The sequence below is a fragment of the Aspergillus lucknowensis genome, assembly GCF_044049455.1.
Source record: "Aspergillus lucknowensis strain CBS 449.75 chromosome Unknown BJX67scaffold_61, whole genome shotgun sequence".
Lineage (NCBI taxonomy): Eukaryota > Fungi > Ascomycota > Eurotiomycetes > Eurotiales > Aspergillaceae > Aspergillus > Aspergillus lucknowensis.
In genome coordinates this window covers 43,148-61,425 of record NW_027263605.1, presented here as the reverse complement: position 1 = coordinate 61,425, position 18,278 = coordinate 43,148, and the positions used below count along the sequence as shown (strand labels likewise).

General features: G+C 52.4%; 9 protein-coding genes across 9 annotated transcripts; 5 read left to right on the top strand and 4 right to left on the bottom strand.

Moving 5' to 3' along the window:
* Positions 1–136: 136 nt before the first annotated feature.
* Positions 137–1,355, top strand: BJX67DRAFT_385269 (uncharacterized protein; the record flags this gene model as incomplete). The annotated part of the gene is made up of 6 exons (XM_071033822.1): positions 137–238; positions 297–333; positions 405–531; positions 585–908; positions 955–1,028; positions 1,075–1,355. The coding sequence occupies 6 exons, from the start codon at positions 137–139 to the stop codon at positions 1,353–1,355; spliced, it is 945 nt and encodes a 314-aa protein (XP_070881773.1).
* A 486-nt stretch (positions 1,356–1,841) lies between these two features.
* On the bottom strand, positions 1,842–3,380 carry BJX67DRAFT_385268 (uncharacterized protein; the record flags this gene model as incomplete). Its single annotated transcript, XM_071033821.1, has 1 exon — positions 1,842–3,380. The coding sequence occupies one exon, from the start codon at positions 3,378–3,380 to the stop codon at positions 1,842–1,844; it is 1,539 nt and encodes a 512-aa protein (XP_070881772.1).
* A 1,535-nt stretch (positions 3,381–4,915) lies between these two features.
* Positions 4,916–6,239, top strand: BJX67DRAFT_391061 (alpha/beta fold hydrolase; the record flags this gene model as incomplete). The annotated part of the gene is made up of 2 exons (XM_071034711.1): positions 4,916–4,969; positions 5,064–6,239. The coding sequence occupies 2 exons, from the start codon at positions 4,916–4,918 to the stop codon at positions 6,237–6,239; spliced, it is 1,230 nt and encodes a 409-aa protein (XP_070881771.1).
* Positions 6,240–7,097: 858 nt separating this feature from the next.
* BJX67DRAFT_385266 (major facilitator superfamily domain-containing protein) lies at positions 7,098–8,663 on the bottom strand (the record flags this gene model as incomplete). Its single annotated transcript, XM_071033820.1, has 5 exons — positions 7,098–7,156; positions 7,201–7,374; positions 7,424–8,212; positions 8,270–8,515; positions 8,579–8,663. The coding sequence occupies 5 exons, from the start codon at positions 8,661–8,663 to the stop codon at positions 7,098–7,100; spliced, it is 1,353 nt and encodes a 450-aa protein (XP_070881770.1).
* A 305-nt stretch (positions 8,664–8,968) lies between these two features.
* Positions 8,969–10,496, top strand: BJX67DRAFT_385265 (pyridoxal phosphate-dependent transferase; the record flags this gene model as incomplete). The annotated part of the gene is made up of 2 exons (XM_071033819.1): positions 8,969–9,484; positions 9,534–10,496. 2 exons carry the CDS (start codon positions 8,969–8,971, stop codon positions 10,494–10,496), a joined length of 1,479 nt encoding a protein of 492 aa, XP_070881769.1.
* A 149-nt stretch (positions 10,497–10,645) lies between these two features.
* Positions 10,646–11,436, top strand: BJX67DRAFT_385264 (ATP-grasp domain-containing protein; the record flags this gene model as incomplete). The annotated part of the gene is made up of 2 exons (XM_071033818.1): positions 10,646–11,340; positions 11,385–11,436. 2 exons carry the CDS (start codon positions 10,646–10,648, stop codon positions 11,434–11,436), a joined length of 747 nt encoding a protein of 248 aa, XP_070881768.1.
* A 181-nt stretch (positions 11,437–11,617) lies between these two features.
* BJX67DRAFT_391054 (alpha/beta hydrolase) lies at positions 11,618–12,680 on the bottom strand (the record flags this gene model as incomplete). The annotated part of the gene is made up of 1 exon (XM_071034710.1): positions 11,618–12,680. A coding segment is annotated over one exon (1,063 nt), but the record flags the coding sequence as incomplete, so codon positions are not given.
* A 257-nt stretch (positions 12,681–12,937) lies between these two features.
* BJX67DRAFT_391052 (glycoside hydrolase family 95 protein) lies at positions 12,938–15,524 on the bottom strand (the record flags this gene model as incomplete). The annotated part of the gene is made up of 2 exons (XM_071034709.1): positions 12,938–14,137; positions 14,184–15,524. The coding sequence occupies 2 exons, from the start codon at positions 15,522–15,524 to the stop codon at positions 13,058–13,060; spliced, it is 2,421 nt and encodes an 806-aa protein (XP_070881766.1). The 3' UTR covers positions 12,938–13,057.
* A 966-nt stretch (positions 15,525–16,490) lies between these two features.
* On the top strand, positions 16,491–18,098 carry BJX67DRAFT_391050 (F-box protein; the record flags this gene model as incomplete). Its single annotated transcript, XM_071034708.1, has 7 exons — positions 16,491–16,631; positions 16,661–16,863; positions 16,951–17,112; positions 17,180–17,223; positions 17,279–17,400; positions 17,510–17,594; positions 17,662–18,098. 7 exons carry the CDS (start codon positions 16,491–16,493, stop codon positions 18,096–18,098), a joined length of 1,194 nt encoding a protein of 397 aa, XP_070881765.1.
* Positions 18,099–18,278: the final 180 nt, after the last annotated feature.

The window sequence follows — 18,278 nt, the reverse complement described above, 5'->3', positions numbered from 1 at the left end:
CCACATCCCGTATAATTGCTCAAATACCTTGATCCTGCACTCTCTTAGTCGCGATCGGTTAGCATCGATGGTTACAAAATATAGTCAGGCGCCGCACAGTAAGGGGGGGTCCCTTGTCATCAGGCTCGGCTTTGCCATGGCTGGTCTGGCGACTGTTTTCGTCTTCCTGCGGCTCTGGGCAAGGGCATTGACGCGAATCGGGTATGGCCCGGATGATTGGATGGTTGTTGTCTCGCTGGTATGGCCTAACAGAAGTCAAGTTATCTAATTATCCTACCGTACTAACTACTCTTGAGTTGTTTGTCTATGGTACGATCACCCTTAGCATTATAGGTAAGGTGCAAGGTGCCGAACCGCGAAAAGAGCAATCCAGCTGTTCAAAATACTGAATACCCCTTGCGCAGGCGTCTACCGAGGGGGAACAGGGATGCAACTCAACTTCAGCCAACCAAGCGACGAGATAATAATGAGCAGAGCCGACCTTGTGAGTGCCATGGACACTGCATTTAGCCTATGGCTGACATTCCAGAAGTACCTTTCTTTGTTAGATATCCTCTATGGCACTAGTGTTGCGCTGATCAAAGCTTCTATCCTGACAATGTTTATCGAATATTCCCTACCGCGACCGTCAAAATTTCTGTGTCCGTGGTTGGGCCTATCGTTTTCCTGTGGTGGGTTGCAGTCTGCCTCGTTGCTGTGTTCCAATGTCGCCCCATCCAGAAGGCTTGGGGCATGTCTGCAATAGAGGGCCGGTGCATCAATAAGGGCAAATGGTATTTTGGCGCCGCGGTCCCGAATATCGTTACCGACATAGCCATCCTAACTGTGCCCATCTGGGAGATATGGCGACTTCGGTTACCTAATTCTAGGAAGGTTGGGGTTGCTAGCATCTTTCTTCTTGGGGGCTTGTAAGTGCTAGCAAATACCCTAGGAGGCCGAATTGACATTTTGAAGCGTCATTATTATCAGCGGTATCCGAGCCAGCTGCCTTCTTGAACTGAACAGCGAGGAAATGATAGGCTTCACTGGTAAGTTATCAACCTCGAGCAACTGTTAGATATTGATCTTTCATAGCCCGTGCAGCATGTGTCTGGTGGTGGTCTAACGTGGAGATTTCCGTCGGATGCGTCTGTGCCTGTCTTCCAACGCTCCGACCCTTGGCTCGCTTCATTTCTGGGCGCTGGCCTGGTTGCAGGCAAAGCCACAATATGGCAAACAACCCCTTAAACGTTGTCAACAACATTGGTGGTCCGCCAACTAGACGGCCTCCTCCAACAGGCTCCTGCAGTGCGATACCAAGCGATGATCGACTCGAAGAAGATACCTCTGTCGGCGACCCGATATCTGCAGTCTGAAGAAACCGTAGCCCTTGATACCCTATGTAAAACGTTGTGCCTTAATAGTTTAATGTTGCCCGGAAGGATTCTTCGGATTTTGGCAGACGATATTAGGACGTGGACAATGTAACATCCGAATGTCCCCAGGTACAATTCCCAGGTTGGCAACGTATTTGTTGCTTGCAGTTCCCAAGTCTGGTTCTTTGGACGGAACTTAAGGACTTAGACGGTAAATGCTCATCATCGTTCTCCTGAATCACTTCATCAAGTCCCTTGTCCCCAATCCCTCGTAGATATGGCCGCGTCACTAAGTACCGCAATTGGCATTCTTTGGCTTAGGCAGGGACGCGATGTGTAATTCGGAGATCTCGTTTCGAACACTCTAAACACAAAACTGACGGGCACGGGATCTTTTTGTTCGTGAAGATAATTTGTGAGAGTATGGAATCGGTATATCTGATTTCGAGCACTGACGCATGCTTGCCGATGGACTCGGAATCAGCGTCAAGAATATTCGCTCCACTCCCAGTCGGCTTGCATGGCCAACATTGTCTCCAAAGTAACGTATGACTCCTCCCTTGTCTCAGGAAGTGGAAGTTCGCCCCTTCCCTCCCAATAGACTTTCGAGAATTTCAGCAGATCAAGCAGCTCTGGGTCATTGAAAACAGCGATGCGGATGTCCCAGGGCAGAATCTTGGGTCGTCGACAATCACGACTATGGTTATTGGCAAGCTCAAACACCTCTTCGAGCATGTAGGCCACCACGTTACAAATGCCTAGAATACATTCGTTGTCAAAAACCACAGAACTACCTCCGGTCCGAGAAGCTAGGAAAGTCCGAATCTTCCCGCTTACAAAAGCAGAGTCGAAGTCGGCTCCTGGGTTGTCTGCGTAACGTGCGTGGGGTCGCGTGAAGAAGCAATAAGCATTGCGATCAAAGCTGTTTTCCACGTGGTGACGAGGAAAAAGGACATCGGCAGCAGCAGAGACTGTCCGATTGCCCACGCTAGGGAGGACAGTGCGTTCCAGGTAGCTCATGACCATATCGTTAATGAGGTCGAATGAACGCTCTCTCCAGGACTCAACAAACTCTTGGATCACCGGCTCCCTAAGCGCCGTGCCTAGACGCAAAGCCTCAATGTCTTGTGCTCTCAGGATATGCTCGCTTTTGTCGTACGGCCCGAGGCACTCGGACGCAAGAGGTGGCAGCCCTGGACCAGAGTTTTTCATCCGCGGAGGCAGGGGATCTAGTTTGAGAGATTCTAGCCTAATTGACCGAAGCCCAGACAAGTCAGCGCCCTCGCGGAGCCATCGCTCTAAAGTCTCTTTTGGGGTCTCCTCCTTCTTTAGCGTTTGCTGAAGTCCCACGAACGTTGTGCACTTGAACTCGGTCATACCCGAGAAGAAGAGAAACGAGCGGGCTGCTTCGTTATCTTCGTCGAACCCAAAGCGGCCATGCATATATTCAGCAGGACAAAGGTACAGTGATATGCCACCCTCTGACGATGTTCGCTCGCTCGGTTGCTGTTCTTTCCACTGCAATACATTGGTCTTCGCCTCAGTGTAGTCCACGATCCCACACCAAGTTGCAGTTTCGGTCGAGCCACCTTCAAGCTCATCAACGCCATCCTCTTCCCCGTCTGCATGAATCTCATCCCACGATCTTTCATCATAGTAATCCCAGTCGTAGCGATTAATGACCAGGATGCCCGCTGCGGCCTTCTTGGCGTTGTTCCGGAAGCCGGACACGCGGAGAATCTTATCGACTTCCTTCTCGGGGTCAACATCGGAATGGGCGATAAACCATGCGGTCACATTCTTCTCGTGATCAAGGAGCTGGAATGCGTTCCACTTTCCGTTCTTTGCAGGAAGGTTGTATTCAATAGAATGCTTCAGGACAGTACCGGAGAGTCGAGGCCGAACATTAGGAAAACCCTGTTGGGGAGGGATGCAGGCACCGTGCCAGATGTTATGCAGAGAACCAAAACATAGGCAACTGGAGGATATGGTGAAGCTAGTGTAAGGCTTTGGAGAGGCGGCCATCATAGGAGAATGTTGAAGCTAGCTTTTACCAATTTCGAGCTGGAGATGCGCCGTTTATTTATCAACAAAGCTGGTCAAAGCTCCATGTTCCAGGCAGCAGCAAGCAAGAATAGGCCTCCTCCTCCTCCTCCTCCTCCTCCTCCATGGATCTTCAGTGAATGGCCTAATGAGACTGGACCGGAGAGACCTTGGTCGGAAAATACGAGCGATCAACAGAGGCTTCGTTAAGAGTTCGTCAGTGGTTTTGCCGGAACTTAATTTTGAACACGAGTGTGCCAGGATTTGCCCTTTCCAACACTATACAGAGTATGTCTTTCCATATTATATGTAAAACGAGCGTAGGCGAAGACTGCATGCGATAAAGTATGGAAGATAATGTCGGGCGATCTGGCGAGATATGAGGACAGTTCCGGCGAACCCGAAAAAGCGCCTCCCGAAGTGCCAGTGTGAACCGTATGTGCTCACTCACTGTGAACTCAATTTGGGAAACATCATGATCCAGGACAGGAAGGTAGTCAGTATACTCGGTTGGGAGTACACTGCATACTTCCACATCTGGTAGGAACATATAGATCGTCCTCAGTCCGCACATAATAGACAGCAGCTTCAACGAAGCGGATTGCTTTCATAAAATATGTATTGCTGGGGAGGCCCAACATTTATCACTACGATGTTACCCGGGTCGCAGTCTGCTACATAACATATCTAACCTATACCAATCTTAATCCAAAACAGTCCATTCCATAGATCTCCCTGGCCATTCTTGTGAATATATCCATTCTCGTGGCTGTCCTGATCTCCATCCAAGTCAAGCATGACGCTGATCACTGCCCGGAAGCCCTCCACACCCATGGTTGCCCAAATCTCAAAACTGATGAGATGAACACCAAGAAGGATAATGCCGAATTGAATAGCGAAAATAGTAAAGGTAAGCTTGATGAGGCGTCGCCAAGGACCCCTGTTGAATCTGCGCCAGCCATCCCAGAAACTGACAGTACTGTCTAAGGAAGTGACTATTGGGGCAGCGCGATCTTTCTGCTTTCCTAGGAGTGAGGCCTCAATTCAGGCGAGAGCGAACTCAGCGGGAAGAATAAAGAAGATGTAGAAGGCGCGACCGCCAGCTAGCAAGACAAGGGTGGCACCTCCGAAAAGAATGATATCTTGGACACTGTTCACTGAGACAAGGCCGCGAAGAAGATTTTGGCAGAAGAGCAAGACTTGTTGGCAAATAACTTCTGCTGCCGCAATGTATGCCGATGGAGCCAGGAGAAGCTTCCACTGCTTCCGGGTTGGCCATCGGATAATATGCCCATTCTTCGACGGTATAACAATCATTGAGTGAGTCCACGCAAGGTGGAGAGGGTATCTTTGCCTTCATTTTTTTTTGTGGGGGGGGGGCAAGTATATAATGTCAGGGTTGTCTGGGCCAATAGTAGAGAAATGCGAGATTGCGAAACTTTGGGATAAGAGAGGACAGTGGATCAACTTGCGGTAGGTAATTGTTTATGGCCTTAATATATAACGACGCTACGGCTATGGATTCTTGTACTGTCCAAGCATCCAAACTCGATGCTCTTATGCCACCGTCAGTAAATCTTGCTCTGCGCTCCAAGTATGACATCGAGCGTGGAAAGTCGTCTCGCCGATCATGCTACAGAGCTCCCCCTTCCGCTCGCCCGCCAGATCAACTCCCGCATCGTTCCCACCAAAACTCTTTCCTTCCATATTCTCGAAGCCGGTTATACCGCATCTCACGACCGGCCACTTATCCTCCTCCTCCACGGCTTCCCTGAGCTCGCCTTTTCCTGGCGCAAAGTTTTATCTCCTCTTGCCGACGCTGGATACTATGTTGTCGCCCCGGATCAGCGGGGCTTCGGCCGAACGACCGGATGGGATACGCGGCCCTTTGACGATGTCGACCTGACCTCATTCTCGTCGACATCGTTCGTCCGGGACATTGTTATTCTCGTTCATGCGCTTGGTTACCAGTCAGTCAGGTGCGTAGTCGGCCACGACCTCGGCGCTGCAACAGCTGCTATGTGTGCGCTTGTGCGGCCGGATGTCTTCCGAAGCGTGGTTCTAGTGAGCCAGCCATTCAATGAGGTGCCGGGCCTACCGTTTACTACGGCAAGTCACACCAACACGGATTGCAGCACCTTAAACGAAGGAGACCGGGCTGCTTCTGAATTCGCCGCTGGAGGGGATGTTCACAGTGAACTGGCTGCGTTAGGCCGGAAGCATTACAGATGGTACTACTCGACCGCTTCGGCTAACAACGACATGATGAACTCTCCTAACGGACTCCACGATTTCCTGCGCGGCTACTTCCACCTGAAGAGTGGCTCGTGGACATGCAATAAACCATACCCATTACGGCGCTGGACCGCTACTGAACTCGCCCAGCTCCCATATTACTACATCATGCCTGTGGAGTGCACGATGCCGGAGGCGGTTGCGAGGTACATGGAGAACGAGTCAGAGGCGCAGGTGAATCGTTCCCATGACTGGTTGCCGGATGAAGATCTCGCGGTGTACGTGTCTGAGTATTCCCGGACGGGTTTCCAGGGCGGATTGAATTGGTATCGGGTTCGGACTGCCGCCGGTGGCCGTTATATGCGAGATACTGATGTGTACGCGGGAAAGAAGATTTCTGTTCCGACTTCGTTTGTCCTGGCAAACCGGGACTGGGGCGTCTACCAGGATCCTGGGGCGTTGGAGAAGATGATAGACGGGACGGTTTGTAGTGATTTCCGGGAATTGAGATACGTGGATGGAGTTGGACATTGGGTGCCTCAAGAGAAACCGGAGGCGATAGTGGATGCTATTTTAGATCTGATACAGGGGGTACAGTCCTCATGACTTGCTGCCCTGAGGGACGCATACGAATCAGCTGTATTGAACTTATTTGGAGGGGCCGCAGCGCTAAAGAGAAAGACGCAAGTTGTGTTTCCCTCCTGGAATAGATAACTATGCCTAATTTATTGTACCTGGAAATCCCTCGAAAACAGGTTTGGTTCCTGGATGTTTCCATAATGCTCGCATGGTAACAATTTAATTTGTCCTGCCGCATAACACAAACCAACACCTACAGTTCATCTTGGAAGAGCGCACCGCTTCAAGTCTGCCAAGTTTGCTACGGAGTACCGCAATGGAGCGCGATGTACTCTTTTTTTCTGGAAGGTGCCTTAACGAATGATACGAGAAAACAGACTACCTCTATAGAGATCGTCCAAAGTTCTGATCGGGAGACGACTGCCGGCACTACCATCGAACTAACCCCTTCCACCAACCCCTCCAATAAAACAAAAAGAAAAAAAGGGAGATGTCAAACCAATATCTAAGGATTCCGGAGCTGAGTGTTTATTCACGGAGCTTGATGGCCTGATTAGGTTCTGAACTCTCGAGAGCAATGAAACAATGAGATTAACTCACACCCCGCTCACACCCCGCTCACACCCCGCCAATGTCACCACGTTTTGGACATTATACTTGCATCTTCCGCCACATGCAGAACATCATTTCTGGGCTTGCAAGAGCTAATCCTCTCGGAAGCCTTGCCACGGTCGTATGACCACTCATAGGAGCGTACCATGCCGATGTCCAACCATAGTGATCTTGCTGGTACTGGCTTAACCCTAACTCCAATGGGACAAGATATAGATGCGCGAGGTTTGTAGATGTCGAATTAAGTAAGATCCAATACAGAAACGCCAACAATCAACCCTTTGAGTCGAGAAACAGCAGGGCAAGGATACTTGTCAGAAAGCAAATGACAGCTGGTCGAGTCAGAGAAGCAAGCCAACGACAGCAGAGAGCTTACCAAGGAGGCACTGCAGCTCGAAATAGCCAACCTGCTCGGCCACACACCCAGCAAGCAGAGGCCCCGTCAGCAAGCCCGCCGACCACACCATGCTAGTCAAAGCGATGGCGCGCGAATAGCCTCCGTGAGCACCGAAAATGCCTGGCTGGCTGGTCTCGAGGAGATCAACTGATTCTGAGCGTACGCTGTCAGTCACCGTGTGCAATTTGGCAAGCAGTCTTACCAGTTGCTTCCATCATTCCCACCCCGTTGAGAAGGCACGTCAGGCATCCCAGCATGACCATAGAGCCGGCGTAGATGACCTTACCCTGGGTTTCATTCACCCACAGAAAGCGTTGGTCTCCAGGGACGCCCAGAAGACAGAGGAACGGGACAAGGCTCACGAGTCCGATAGCTGTAGGTGTTCGCGAACCCAAGCGGTCCTTCAGCCAGCCCACACAGGGCCCCAGGACCATCCTTGGCCCTTGGATAGAAGCGAGCAGAAGTCCCACAGGAAGGGCGCCCCAGCCAAACGCATTACGCACATGCACCGCCAGCGTCGACTCAAAGCATGCAATCAGCAGCGCGCAGACATAATAACAGAGGAGCCCCGTCGAGAAGCGAGGCTGGCGCAAAAGGCAGGCGTAGAAGCGCCAGCCTTTCATTCCCTGCGACAATCCAGGAGCTCTGTCATTGCCCTCGAGGAGAGGGTCGCTCTCACCTCCGTCTTCGTCGTCGCCTGCGCGTGGGCTTGGAGCAGCGTTCTTCTCTACCATCAGCACGCGCAGGACGATGTCGACGACCAAGAACCCGCCTGCTCCAGCCCATGCAAACCAGTACCCCCCAATCCCAAATAGCAGCCCAGCGAGCACCGGACCGGCGATCGTTCCCGCCGCCGTCAGGGCTGAGCTTAACCCGGTGATCTTGCCCATGTGCCCCGATCCGATATTCTCCGTGAGAGTGGCCATGCCCACGATCCACAGCGCGTTGCTGACGATGCATTGGAACACTCGGCCGACGAAGAGCCATACCACTATTCCGTGACCTCGTTAGCTGTCAATCGTCTGTTCCTCGGAAGGGGCACACCCACACGTTGTCGTCAGTGACAAGCAGCCGACGCTGACCAGAGCCAGCGCCAGAAGGGCCAGCAGGAGGAGCTTCTTGGACGAAACCGCATCGGCGATGGACCCGATAAAGGGACTTGAAACAATGTAGACGAACGCGCCTTCAGCGAGGAAGATTGATGTGTATTGCTGGGTGAGCGACGCGTCCAGGCCAATGCGATCCTCCAGGATAGTTGGAAGCAGAGGTACCATGAAGGCAAAGAGCAATTCATCTGGCACATCGGAAGAAGGTCAGTGGGAATGCAGGGCGCTTGCTGTGACTTATTTCCACTCACCAGTAAACACTGCGAGGGAGAGAGTGGTGATGATGAAGCCGTCCGATGACCGCCAGTGGCGGCCCCATCGCGCTTTTGCCTTCATCTTGCCTTCGAGCAAAAGACGTCTCGATGCATTGGCTGAAATGTCCATCCACCCCAGCTGATGTTTAAAAGACCCCGCGAGTCAAGGACAGGGCGGAGGAATCCTGCAGGGGCTAGGTCATTCCATATGCAGATCGTCTGCAGCTCGCGATTTCCTCCAGACGGACAGAGGCGATTGGCCCGGCTGAGATTGCCTCAGCCAGCCAGGCTGGCTGTCAAAGAAATGCTCCGCGTGAAACTGAGGGGAGGTTGTCTCTCGCTGTTCTTCCTTTCGCCGTCGAGAACCCTTCACCTCGAACGATCACCATGAACGGGACCCGAATAACCTCAAAACCAGAGCCCAACGGTCACAGCAACGGCCACAGCAATGGCGACACCGGTGTACCCCTCGACCACGACATGCACAACGGCTGGGGCACAATCTACTCCTGCAGCGGCTTCAACAAGGACGAGCGCACCCGCCGCATCTGGGAGGACTACACCGTCAGTCCGGCCCGTGTCGAAGGCCAGTATCACAAGCTCCTCAGCGACTACACCACGCAGTTCGCGTCCTTTTTCGGCGGATACTGGCCCATCACCTTCCACGCGCACGTTAGCGACGTCCTCATCCCCACCACGGTCGCCAGTCTCATCCTGAACACGGCGTCGACATGTCCGCTGGTCGTCGAGGATCCGGCCCTGTCGCCCTTGCTCAAAGACGATCCGGAGCCGGAGAAGGTGCACCAGTTTGTCAGAAAGCTGCTTGGATGGACGGACTTACATATTACCACCCCGAGGCTGGCCATCGTGGAAGGCATCTACGGGTGTGCGTTTGGGCCATTGGTAGGCTGTCTCCTCGATCTAAGCTAGGCTGAATGACGAACAACGACAGGCTCATTCATCGCCAGAATGGGAGTACCGGATTATCGGAGCCGGGCCGTCTTCATTCTCCATAACGCGGGATGATTTTGCGTCCGAAGATACGTTGCTGCACAAACTACACGCGGCAAAGGCGCAAGGCTGTGTCGCCGTGGTATGCGATCTCGTGAACGCCTCAGACGGATCCATCTTCCCTCCGGAGTTCTTTCGCATGTTGCGCAACTGCTGCGACAAGGCGCAGATATTCCTCCTCGTCGACGAGGCGATGACGGCCATTCGCTGCGGAGCGCCCTGGGTCTGCCAACGACCAGAGTATTCCGACGACGGACACCTCCAGCCCGACCTGATATCCTTTGGCAAGGGAATGGCCGTCAGCGGGATTGCAATCAACTTCAACGGCCTGATGATACGCCGTCTTGCCTACCAGAGGCGCGACCAGATTCTCCAAACGATCCGCTTCTGGCGCTCCATGGTGACCCGGCCCATTGCTCTCCCGGTGCTGATCGAAGCCTTGGGGATTCTGAATGTCGCGGAGAAGGAGGACTGGCCCGCGAGAAGCGAGAAGATCGGACGCGCATTCCGAGAGTTTATTAACCGGCGGGTGGGAGGCATTGGCCAGGGCAAGGAGATTGTGCGTGGGTTGGGCGCCTTTATCGCCGTTGATCGCGAGATCTCCAAGCAATTCCGGGTGATGGCAGCGTTTCGCCGGTGTAGCTCCTGGGCGCGCTGGCTTCCAAAACTAAATAGCCCAGCTGCTGTTGACTCTGAGGCGATCGAGAGGTGTCTGCTCGGCCCTGACGCGAAGTCCTTACGGCAGGCGCTGGCGAACGAAGCCGAAGCACAGGGCACAACGCCGCTGTGGTGCTTTGTCTGTGGCATAGATGCGATTGTGGATGACTGGTGTCGAACGTGCTTTCTGGGATACTGTGGGACTGCAGACTGTAAGAAGGGGTTTAACGCCCATGAGTGTTTGTAGAGCTCGTAGCGTCAGTATTCTGCATGCAGGGCCACCAGAAGCCATGATTGGCCAGGGCTGAGTAGGCGTGAGTAGGTGAAATGCAAGCTATAAAAGGGCGGTCCTGCCGCGTGAAATTAAAATTGTAATTCAAATTCCTGCAAGCAAAAATGAAGCGCGTGCTATTTCTGGCCTCCGTCCCCCCCGACATCATCGAGCAGTACGTCGCCGACGACGACTGGTCGAATGAGATGTTACCTTCCCGTCTTTCAGAGATGGGAGCTTCCGTGACAATCAAACGCTGGGCAGACGAGGACATCGTCGCGGCCCTCCTCGACCACGACGTGGCCAGCTTTCTCTGGGCCGAAGACTACATCCGCCATCCGACTGCGTTTGCCCAATTCCTCGACAAGGCTGAGGCTGCTCTCATGGCGCATGCGAGTAGTAAATCCCAAATTCCTCGCATAATTAACAGTATTGCCCTGGTGCGCTGGAACATGGACAAGAAGTACCTCTTCGACATGCAGAGTGCTGGCTTCGACATCCCCCGCACTGAGATCCTCAGTGAAGACCAGCTCCCCTCTGTATCTGCGCTTCACCGTCAAATTCACCTCTTCCAGTCCTCTGGCTCTGTTGTACTCAAGCCATCTGTATCTGCGTCATCCACGCATACGCACCTCATTCGGGAGGTCTCAGCATTGTCGGCCGACGATCTTGCCTACCTCGAGGCATGCACACAGGGTTGTCTGAAAAGTTCGCTGGTCATTCAGCAATTTGAGCCCGCCATTGCTCTGGGAGAATATTCCTTTATATTCATCGGGGACAGGCTCACGCATGTGACGCTCAAAGTGCCGAAGCAGGGCGAGTTCCGATGCCAGTCTTCGTTTGGAGGGCGATTGAGACGCGTAGAAATCGAAGATATCAAACCCAGAACATTATCGGTGGTCCAGTCGATCTTTGATATGCTCAGCAAGTGGTTCGGGGGCTCAACCGGCGAGATGGGATACGTGAGGATCGACGGCTTGATCACCCACGATCGGGCCTTTATATTGATGGAGATTGAGGCTATCGAGCCGTGTCTGAGTCTCACGTTGGGAGGATTGGACGAGATACTTTCTGTTTTATTGCAAACGAAGTAGACATCATTTCCGCAGCACTAGAGCAACAACCTCTTCCACCCGTTTCCTGGGTACCTCTTGACGTAAAAGCCATCCAGCATTCCTGATAGTATCCTCCTGAGACTTGACTGACTGCTTCATATGCGGCCATAGGTTAAAGTGGCCGTGTGGCACTCCCGGATAAGCGTCAACCTTCACCTCCACACCGTTGTCGCTCAGAACCTTTGCATATACAAGGCCATCGTCGCGGATCTGGTCCAGCCCTGCAACTTGAATGTACGTCCGCGGAATGGCAGAGAAGGGCGCCGTCGAGTTGAAGGGCGAAAAATCCTCGGACAAGAAATCCTGCTGGTAGAGAGCCTCGTATCCGCCAGAGTTCTTTGAATCTCGACCGGGATTCCCAGGAGCATTTGCATTTTGCTCGCGGGATATCCACAGATGTTTGTATTTCTCCGGCACAGTCTCTTTGCTCATGCACACTGGAATGTTCGCCAAAACCCCCGTAATCGGCGGCGAGAGCTTCTCCTTGACTGCGCGATGAGCTGTGACAATGGAGAGGTTTCCGCCGGCCGATCCGCCACCGATGATAAACCCTTTGGTCAAGTCTGCGTCGAGTGCGGACTGATTGGCAGCGATCCATTGCACGCTATCCCAGATGTCATTCGGAGCAGCCGGGAATTTGTGCTCTGGTGCTAAGCGATAGGAGGGTTGAACCACCGTAGCACCGTACAGAGCTGCGATGGTCCGAGCCCAGATTATCGACTGGATATTCGAACCCATGACGAAGGCTCCTCCGAAGACCAGAACAACCACGGGGTTTGCTGAAGACGAGTTTCCTGGCTTGACGATGTGAAGTTGGCTGCGATGTCCATCGCGCATTGGGATCTCTAGCACAGATTCTTGCGTGTCGAATGTCGGGCACGCATCGTATGTTGTCTTCTCCATTGCAGAGACGAATTCACGCATTGGCTCGATGGGGAACGAGAAGTCCATTGAGGGAGGGGGGCTTTGCTCGAGAACCTCTTCGAGTTCTGGGTCGACGATGCCCAGCTTCAGCACGTCCTCGGGTATGTTATATTGATCCATTGCTAAGACAGTGGCTTTGTCGATTGAGTTGACTTGTATCTCTTCTCGTCGATGCGCATCGAGTCTTTATACATCTCGACGAGCAACTCGCCGTTTTCGTCAAAATGGCCCATCGCGGCTCATCATGATTCATGTCCCCCCATCGTCAACTTGATTGGTCAGTACGATCAGATAAAGTTGATCAGCGTGCAATTTGACCAATCACCAGTGCTTTAGTGGGGTTACCCAGTTCGGCACCCTGTATATTTTGAGGACTCGCAAGTTCCCAGGGCTGGGGGATATCAAGTCATGCGCATGGTTATCGAGTAGGGACGTGTTAGAAGTTGACTTGACAGGTGGAATCTCTTGAGATTACGCCATTGTCTATGTCTGTGTGGATCACACGGAAATATATATTTTTTGGCCGACGGTCGTCTCGATTTCTCCGCGCTGCTCAGCACCGTTGACGTTGAAACCTGTGCCGTTGCCGACCCTTATGTTGAGTGTATTCCCCAGCAGCGACGTGATCTCAGCACCTGTAACGGCGCCATTCTCCCACGACATGTCGACTCTAAATCCTCCCCTCGCGATCCACCCCTTGAAGCTACCGGTTGACAAACCCCTCGACGTGATGGCGGGCCCAAGATGGACAACCCCTGCATGACTCTGCAGGAACATCTCGATAATCGCTGCTGTGAACCCGGAATTACCGTCGATCTGGAAGTATCCACCGTTGCGGCTGAACAGGTTGTTGAACACCCATCGGGTATCCAGCTCCATGGCATACTGAAGCGCGTGCTCTGCATCGAACAGACGAGCTGACATGACGCTTGCCCATGTCACGGCCCAGCTGTTGCCGCCTCCGCCGTTGTCCATGCGGTGCCGCAGCAAGGTGCACGCCTTTGCAGCGTCTTCGGGCGTTGTTAGCGGCGTGGTCCATGTGCCAGGGTGGACTCCGACAAGTGGTGACAGATGTCTATGGCCCGGTTCATTCTCTTCATACTCTCGAGAGTATTCGAGAATCTGGCCAAAGGACCCTGCGACGGGACCTTGTATCTTATCGCGGAAGGCAATGGCTTTGTCGACTCCCTCATCAAGGCCGAGCGCGGTCGAGATTTCCACGAAGCCTTGGGTGATCTCATGCATGATGGCACGATCGTTCATGGCGCCCGCATCGATACCAGTCGTCTCACCGGCCACGCTCATGCCCTCGGGGATGTAGTACGAATTCTCTGGGGAGCAACTCGGGTTGGTAATCCAATAGCCATCTTGTTCCACTGCCCAGCTATAGATAAAGTCCAGGATACCTTTCAGAAGGGGAAGTACACGGTTTCGTGCAAAGTCTTGGTCACCAGTGAAGCGGTAGTGTTCGATCGCCTCAAAAGCGAGCCAGGCGCCACCCAGGGGGTATGGCGCGGCAATGGTGAGCCCGTGGTACGGCATGCAGTTCCCGCTGCTATCAGTATTGTGGTGACAGCACTGCCATTCATCAGCAAGGTAATCAAGCATTTCACGCAACACTGACCCAACCCTCAGCCCCATACAGCCGTGTTGCGACCTCGCGCCCGGTGGCAGAAATGCGGTCGAGTAGGTCAATGACTGGTTCCGCAATCTCTGGCATTCCCAGCGGCTGAGCGAGCCAGTAGTTCATTTCTAGATTGATGTTGATGGTGAACTTGCTGTCCCACGCCGGATTGAACTCCCGATTCCAAATGCCCTGGAGGTTGGCTGGGAGAGTCCCAGGGCGGGATGACTGAATGAGAAGGTACTTGCCGTAGTTGAACTGCAGGGACATCAGTTCGGGGTCGGACGTAATGTTATTGCCGTTCTTCCAGTTGCTGATGCGCTGGAGTAGGTCTTGTTGGCCGATGTCGCCAGAGGTGCCCAAGTCAATGGATGATCGATTATAGTACTGCTGGTAGTCGTCAGCCGCTTCCACACGCAGCGGTGCGTAGCCATGCTCAATCACAGCGTCCAATCGAGTATCGACAATTGTTGCTAGCTCGTCGACAGTTGCATTGGGATGGTGATGTGCCGTCTCAACGCTGTACACAATCCAGACTTCAGTAGCCCCGCGGACTCTGAGGGCCGTGCTGTTCGAGTGGACAGTCCCAGCGTCTTTGGATATCAGCACTTGTCTTTCCAGAGTCCCGGGGATGCACCTCTTACCGTCAAGAACAAGGCGGGCCTTCGACGCGAACCGGTGCGTGTCGTCCTCCTCCCCGGTCCCATACAAGAGAAGAGAGTCCGATTTGTCTGCAGACACTTTAGTAACATTGCGATCTCGAGACAATGCCACGTCGAAACTTAAGGTCCCCGGATTGTTTGCGGATAGCTTGAAAGCGAGAATATTGTGGGGGAAGTTGCCGAATGCCTCGCGCTTGTATGTGACGTTGGCGTAGTCGTACGAAACAGATGCGATGCCGTTGGAGATGTCGAGCGAGCGCTTGTAGAGAGAGGTGCGACTTGCCAAGTGGCCAGTGTCGATGCGCAGCTCTCCAGCAGGCTGGTAGCGACGCATATCATCGTACTCCGGTGTAAAGTGAGCGGCCCAGGTTTCCCCTGCCTCCGTGAGGTTGCCTGCAATGATTTGCTCGCGGAGAGGCTCCAGATTGCTCGGGCCATCTGGGGGAATGTTGCTGATCGGCCCGCCGCTCCAGATGGTCTCCTCGTTGAGAGTGATCAGCTCACGGTCGGTATAGCCGTGGATCATCGCCCCGAGACGGCCATTGCCGATGGGAAGCGCATCAAAGAAATCGCTCTCGGCCGGCTGGGGGTACCAAAGCGTATGGGATGCATCCGAGGCGGCCGCCACAAGAAGCGCCTCGACCCAGATAAGTGAGAGAACGGCAAAGGCGCGAGACATGCTTACAAGAAATGTCTCTCAAGGCTAATCCTGCCTGGTTGCGATGCCTTTATACCCTGGAAAGTGACAGTGCGTCCAAATTAACCCGCCAGTCGGAGTAATAATGCGAATGCAATATCTGGGAACTGCAGATCCCCCGCGGATAAATCAAGCCAAGCGCTTGTATCTCCACCAGGGCTGGTGGTTGGCATGGGCTAGGGGCAGAACACTCGATGGCAGCAATTCTTTGGCTATTTGACTGAGGACTGTCCTTCCGGTACTCAAGGTGGTACACTGTGTCTTGGGAACTGTAAAAGACACACGGAGGACTGAGTTGCGAGTCCGAAGAAGCTGTATTCGGCCTTGTCTCGGCTTGATATCTTTGGCGGCGGAGGCCGATTCAAGCCATAAGCCTTTTTCGTCCATTTCTTCAGCCAGGTGCTGGTCTCCTCTTGGACCCGTTTTTGTTCACTCCGTACAGACTGGTCCCAGAACAGTGCTAGATTCTGCGGTTCGTACCTCCTGCTGTAACGGAGGATCTATTCTGTTCGTCAGCAGGGAGCCCACCGCGGCAGTTATCGGGAAATTTACCTTTTTTTTTGCATACTCGTGGGTCCGTCACCTTCCAGCTCCTCAAATTTCTCCTTCATACGCCGAGCCTGTTTGGCAAGGATCTTGCGGTTTCCCTCGAAGTTGGAGTAGTACTTCCACCCCAAAATCTGCATCTTGATCGTCCTGGCCACACTTCCCCACGCGGTCACCCTACCTCGAGTTTTCCTTCTTGTTTCCTCCTGAGTAAGCAACACATTTGTCGCCGCTTCAATCCCTGAGTGGATGACAACTCGCCACTCTCTTGACATTGGTATCTTTGCAGTTTCACTTCTTTGATACCAATGCCTTTGCGGCGTCACACTTAGCATTGTCCGCAACTAGGTTTGATCGGTGGCGGAGAAACAACGACCTCTCGCGATCCCCTCTGGCATCATCATGGCCTCTCGCCTTCCACCAGAACTATTGACGCAGATCGCTCTTTACCTTGAACTGGACTCTTCGTCTCTTGCCAAATGCGCTCGGGTCTGCCAACAATGGCAGCCTATGTTTAAGCAACGTATTTATCACACGCTTCGAGTAGATAGTGATGAATTCCACAAGAAAAGATGGCTATATCACTCTCGACACTTGACAGCCTCATATCAGGTCCAAATCAACATCGGCGCTCCTATATTCGCTATTTACAATATACAGCCACCATGTCCTACAATATTCGTGACTACCAAGCGGTAAAACTGGAGGGATACAATCAGCACAACCTGATTCGAGCAGCAAATAACAAAGCATTTAGGAGGGCCATATCCTCCTTGTTTAAACTTCTCAGCTCCTAGGAGGGTGGAGTATCTTTTTTGTTATCCCTTGTTGCAAAAGGGCGAGATGAGACACTTGAATCAAGAATAGAAACAAATAAAGACACCGATAGATGGCAAGGTGTCATGGACAGAGAACACGTTGTTCCTCTATACCGTGCTTGTCTTCCAGACAGAACATCAACACTTCCCCAGGTCTCCTGCATTGACGGGTTACTGTACAAACCCCGTGGATATAATATCGCTTGGTACTATGGTGGAGATTGCAGAGAGCTTCTTGACTCTGTAGCGGTTCTGCTTGATGTTGGGGGACAGGGTGCGACTAGATTATCTTGAATTCATCTGTAAACGCAGACAAGGTAGGTGCCAATAGCACCCATTATGGTATAGTGTGCAGCCTAACTTCGGAAGTAGTATTCGCAGCTAGGCTCGCGCGGCTTCCATCAAGCTTGCGGGAGTTCCATTACCAGTATAAATTTGAACACACATGGTCGAATATTCTTCACGCCCTGGATCTGCGGCCTTCAAATTCCAAGGTTAATAGACTTCTCTAGCTCTACACCTTCTCTCATGCAATCTACAAAGTCAAAAAATATCCGGATTGCCTTTGGATATGGACTTCTTTTATCCTTTGGACTGTAGTAGCAATCCAACCACTTCTGCATCATCCCTTATTGGCCTTACTTAGAGAGGATTGACTTGGATACTGTTCTAGACTATTTACCCTCTGGTATGAACCCCATGCGTGCCTCATTTACTTTAATGAAATGTTAGTATCTAACAGACAACTGTTATAGGGGAGTGGTTTTTTAACTATGAACTTTCGCCTGAAGATGCAGAGGACATCCCTGACCCAGCAACAGGGAATCAAATCTTCGAGAGCAGGTGGCTGCTTGAAGAGGATTTGGTCGGCCGCGACAAACCAAAGCCCGAGTACTTCCACCGTCTTTTCATCTTGCTTGGATATGCCGCGCGGAGGATGCCCTGTCTGAAATGGATAAATGTGTTCCCCGTCGAGTGGCCGAGGACCGAGCTCCAGTTTCGTGGCGGCTCAACAGCTCCTGAGCAACACCTAATATTCCAGTCTAATTGCGAGTATATGCTGGATCAGCAGGTTGCTAATGCGTGGGGGTTTTTGCTAGACACGATGGACGTCGAGGATACATGGCCAGGAGAAGATTATTATTTAGTAGTGTGTAAGGTAACTTTAGACCAGTCTATTTCTGATAAGTAGGTAGAGGTAGAGCATGGTGTTATTTCAATCTGTAAATTGGCCTATGTTATATGCGGTGCCACATGCCTAGTATGTCACGGGCCATCTAAGTAAGGATGGCAGTATATAAGAATACACCCATATATAGTTAGTACAGGCTGGACTTGTAAACCCCAACCTGAATCTAACCCAACTTGCCAA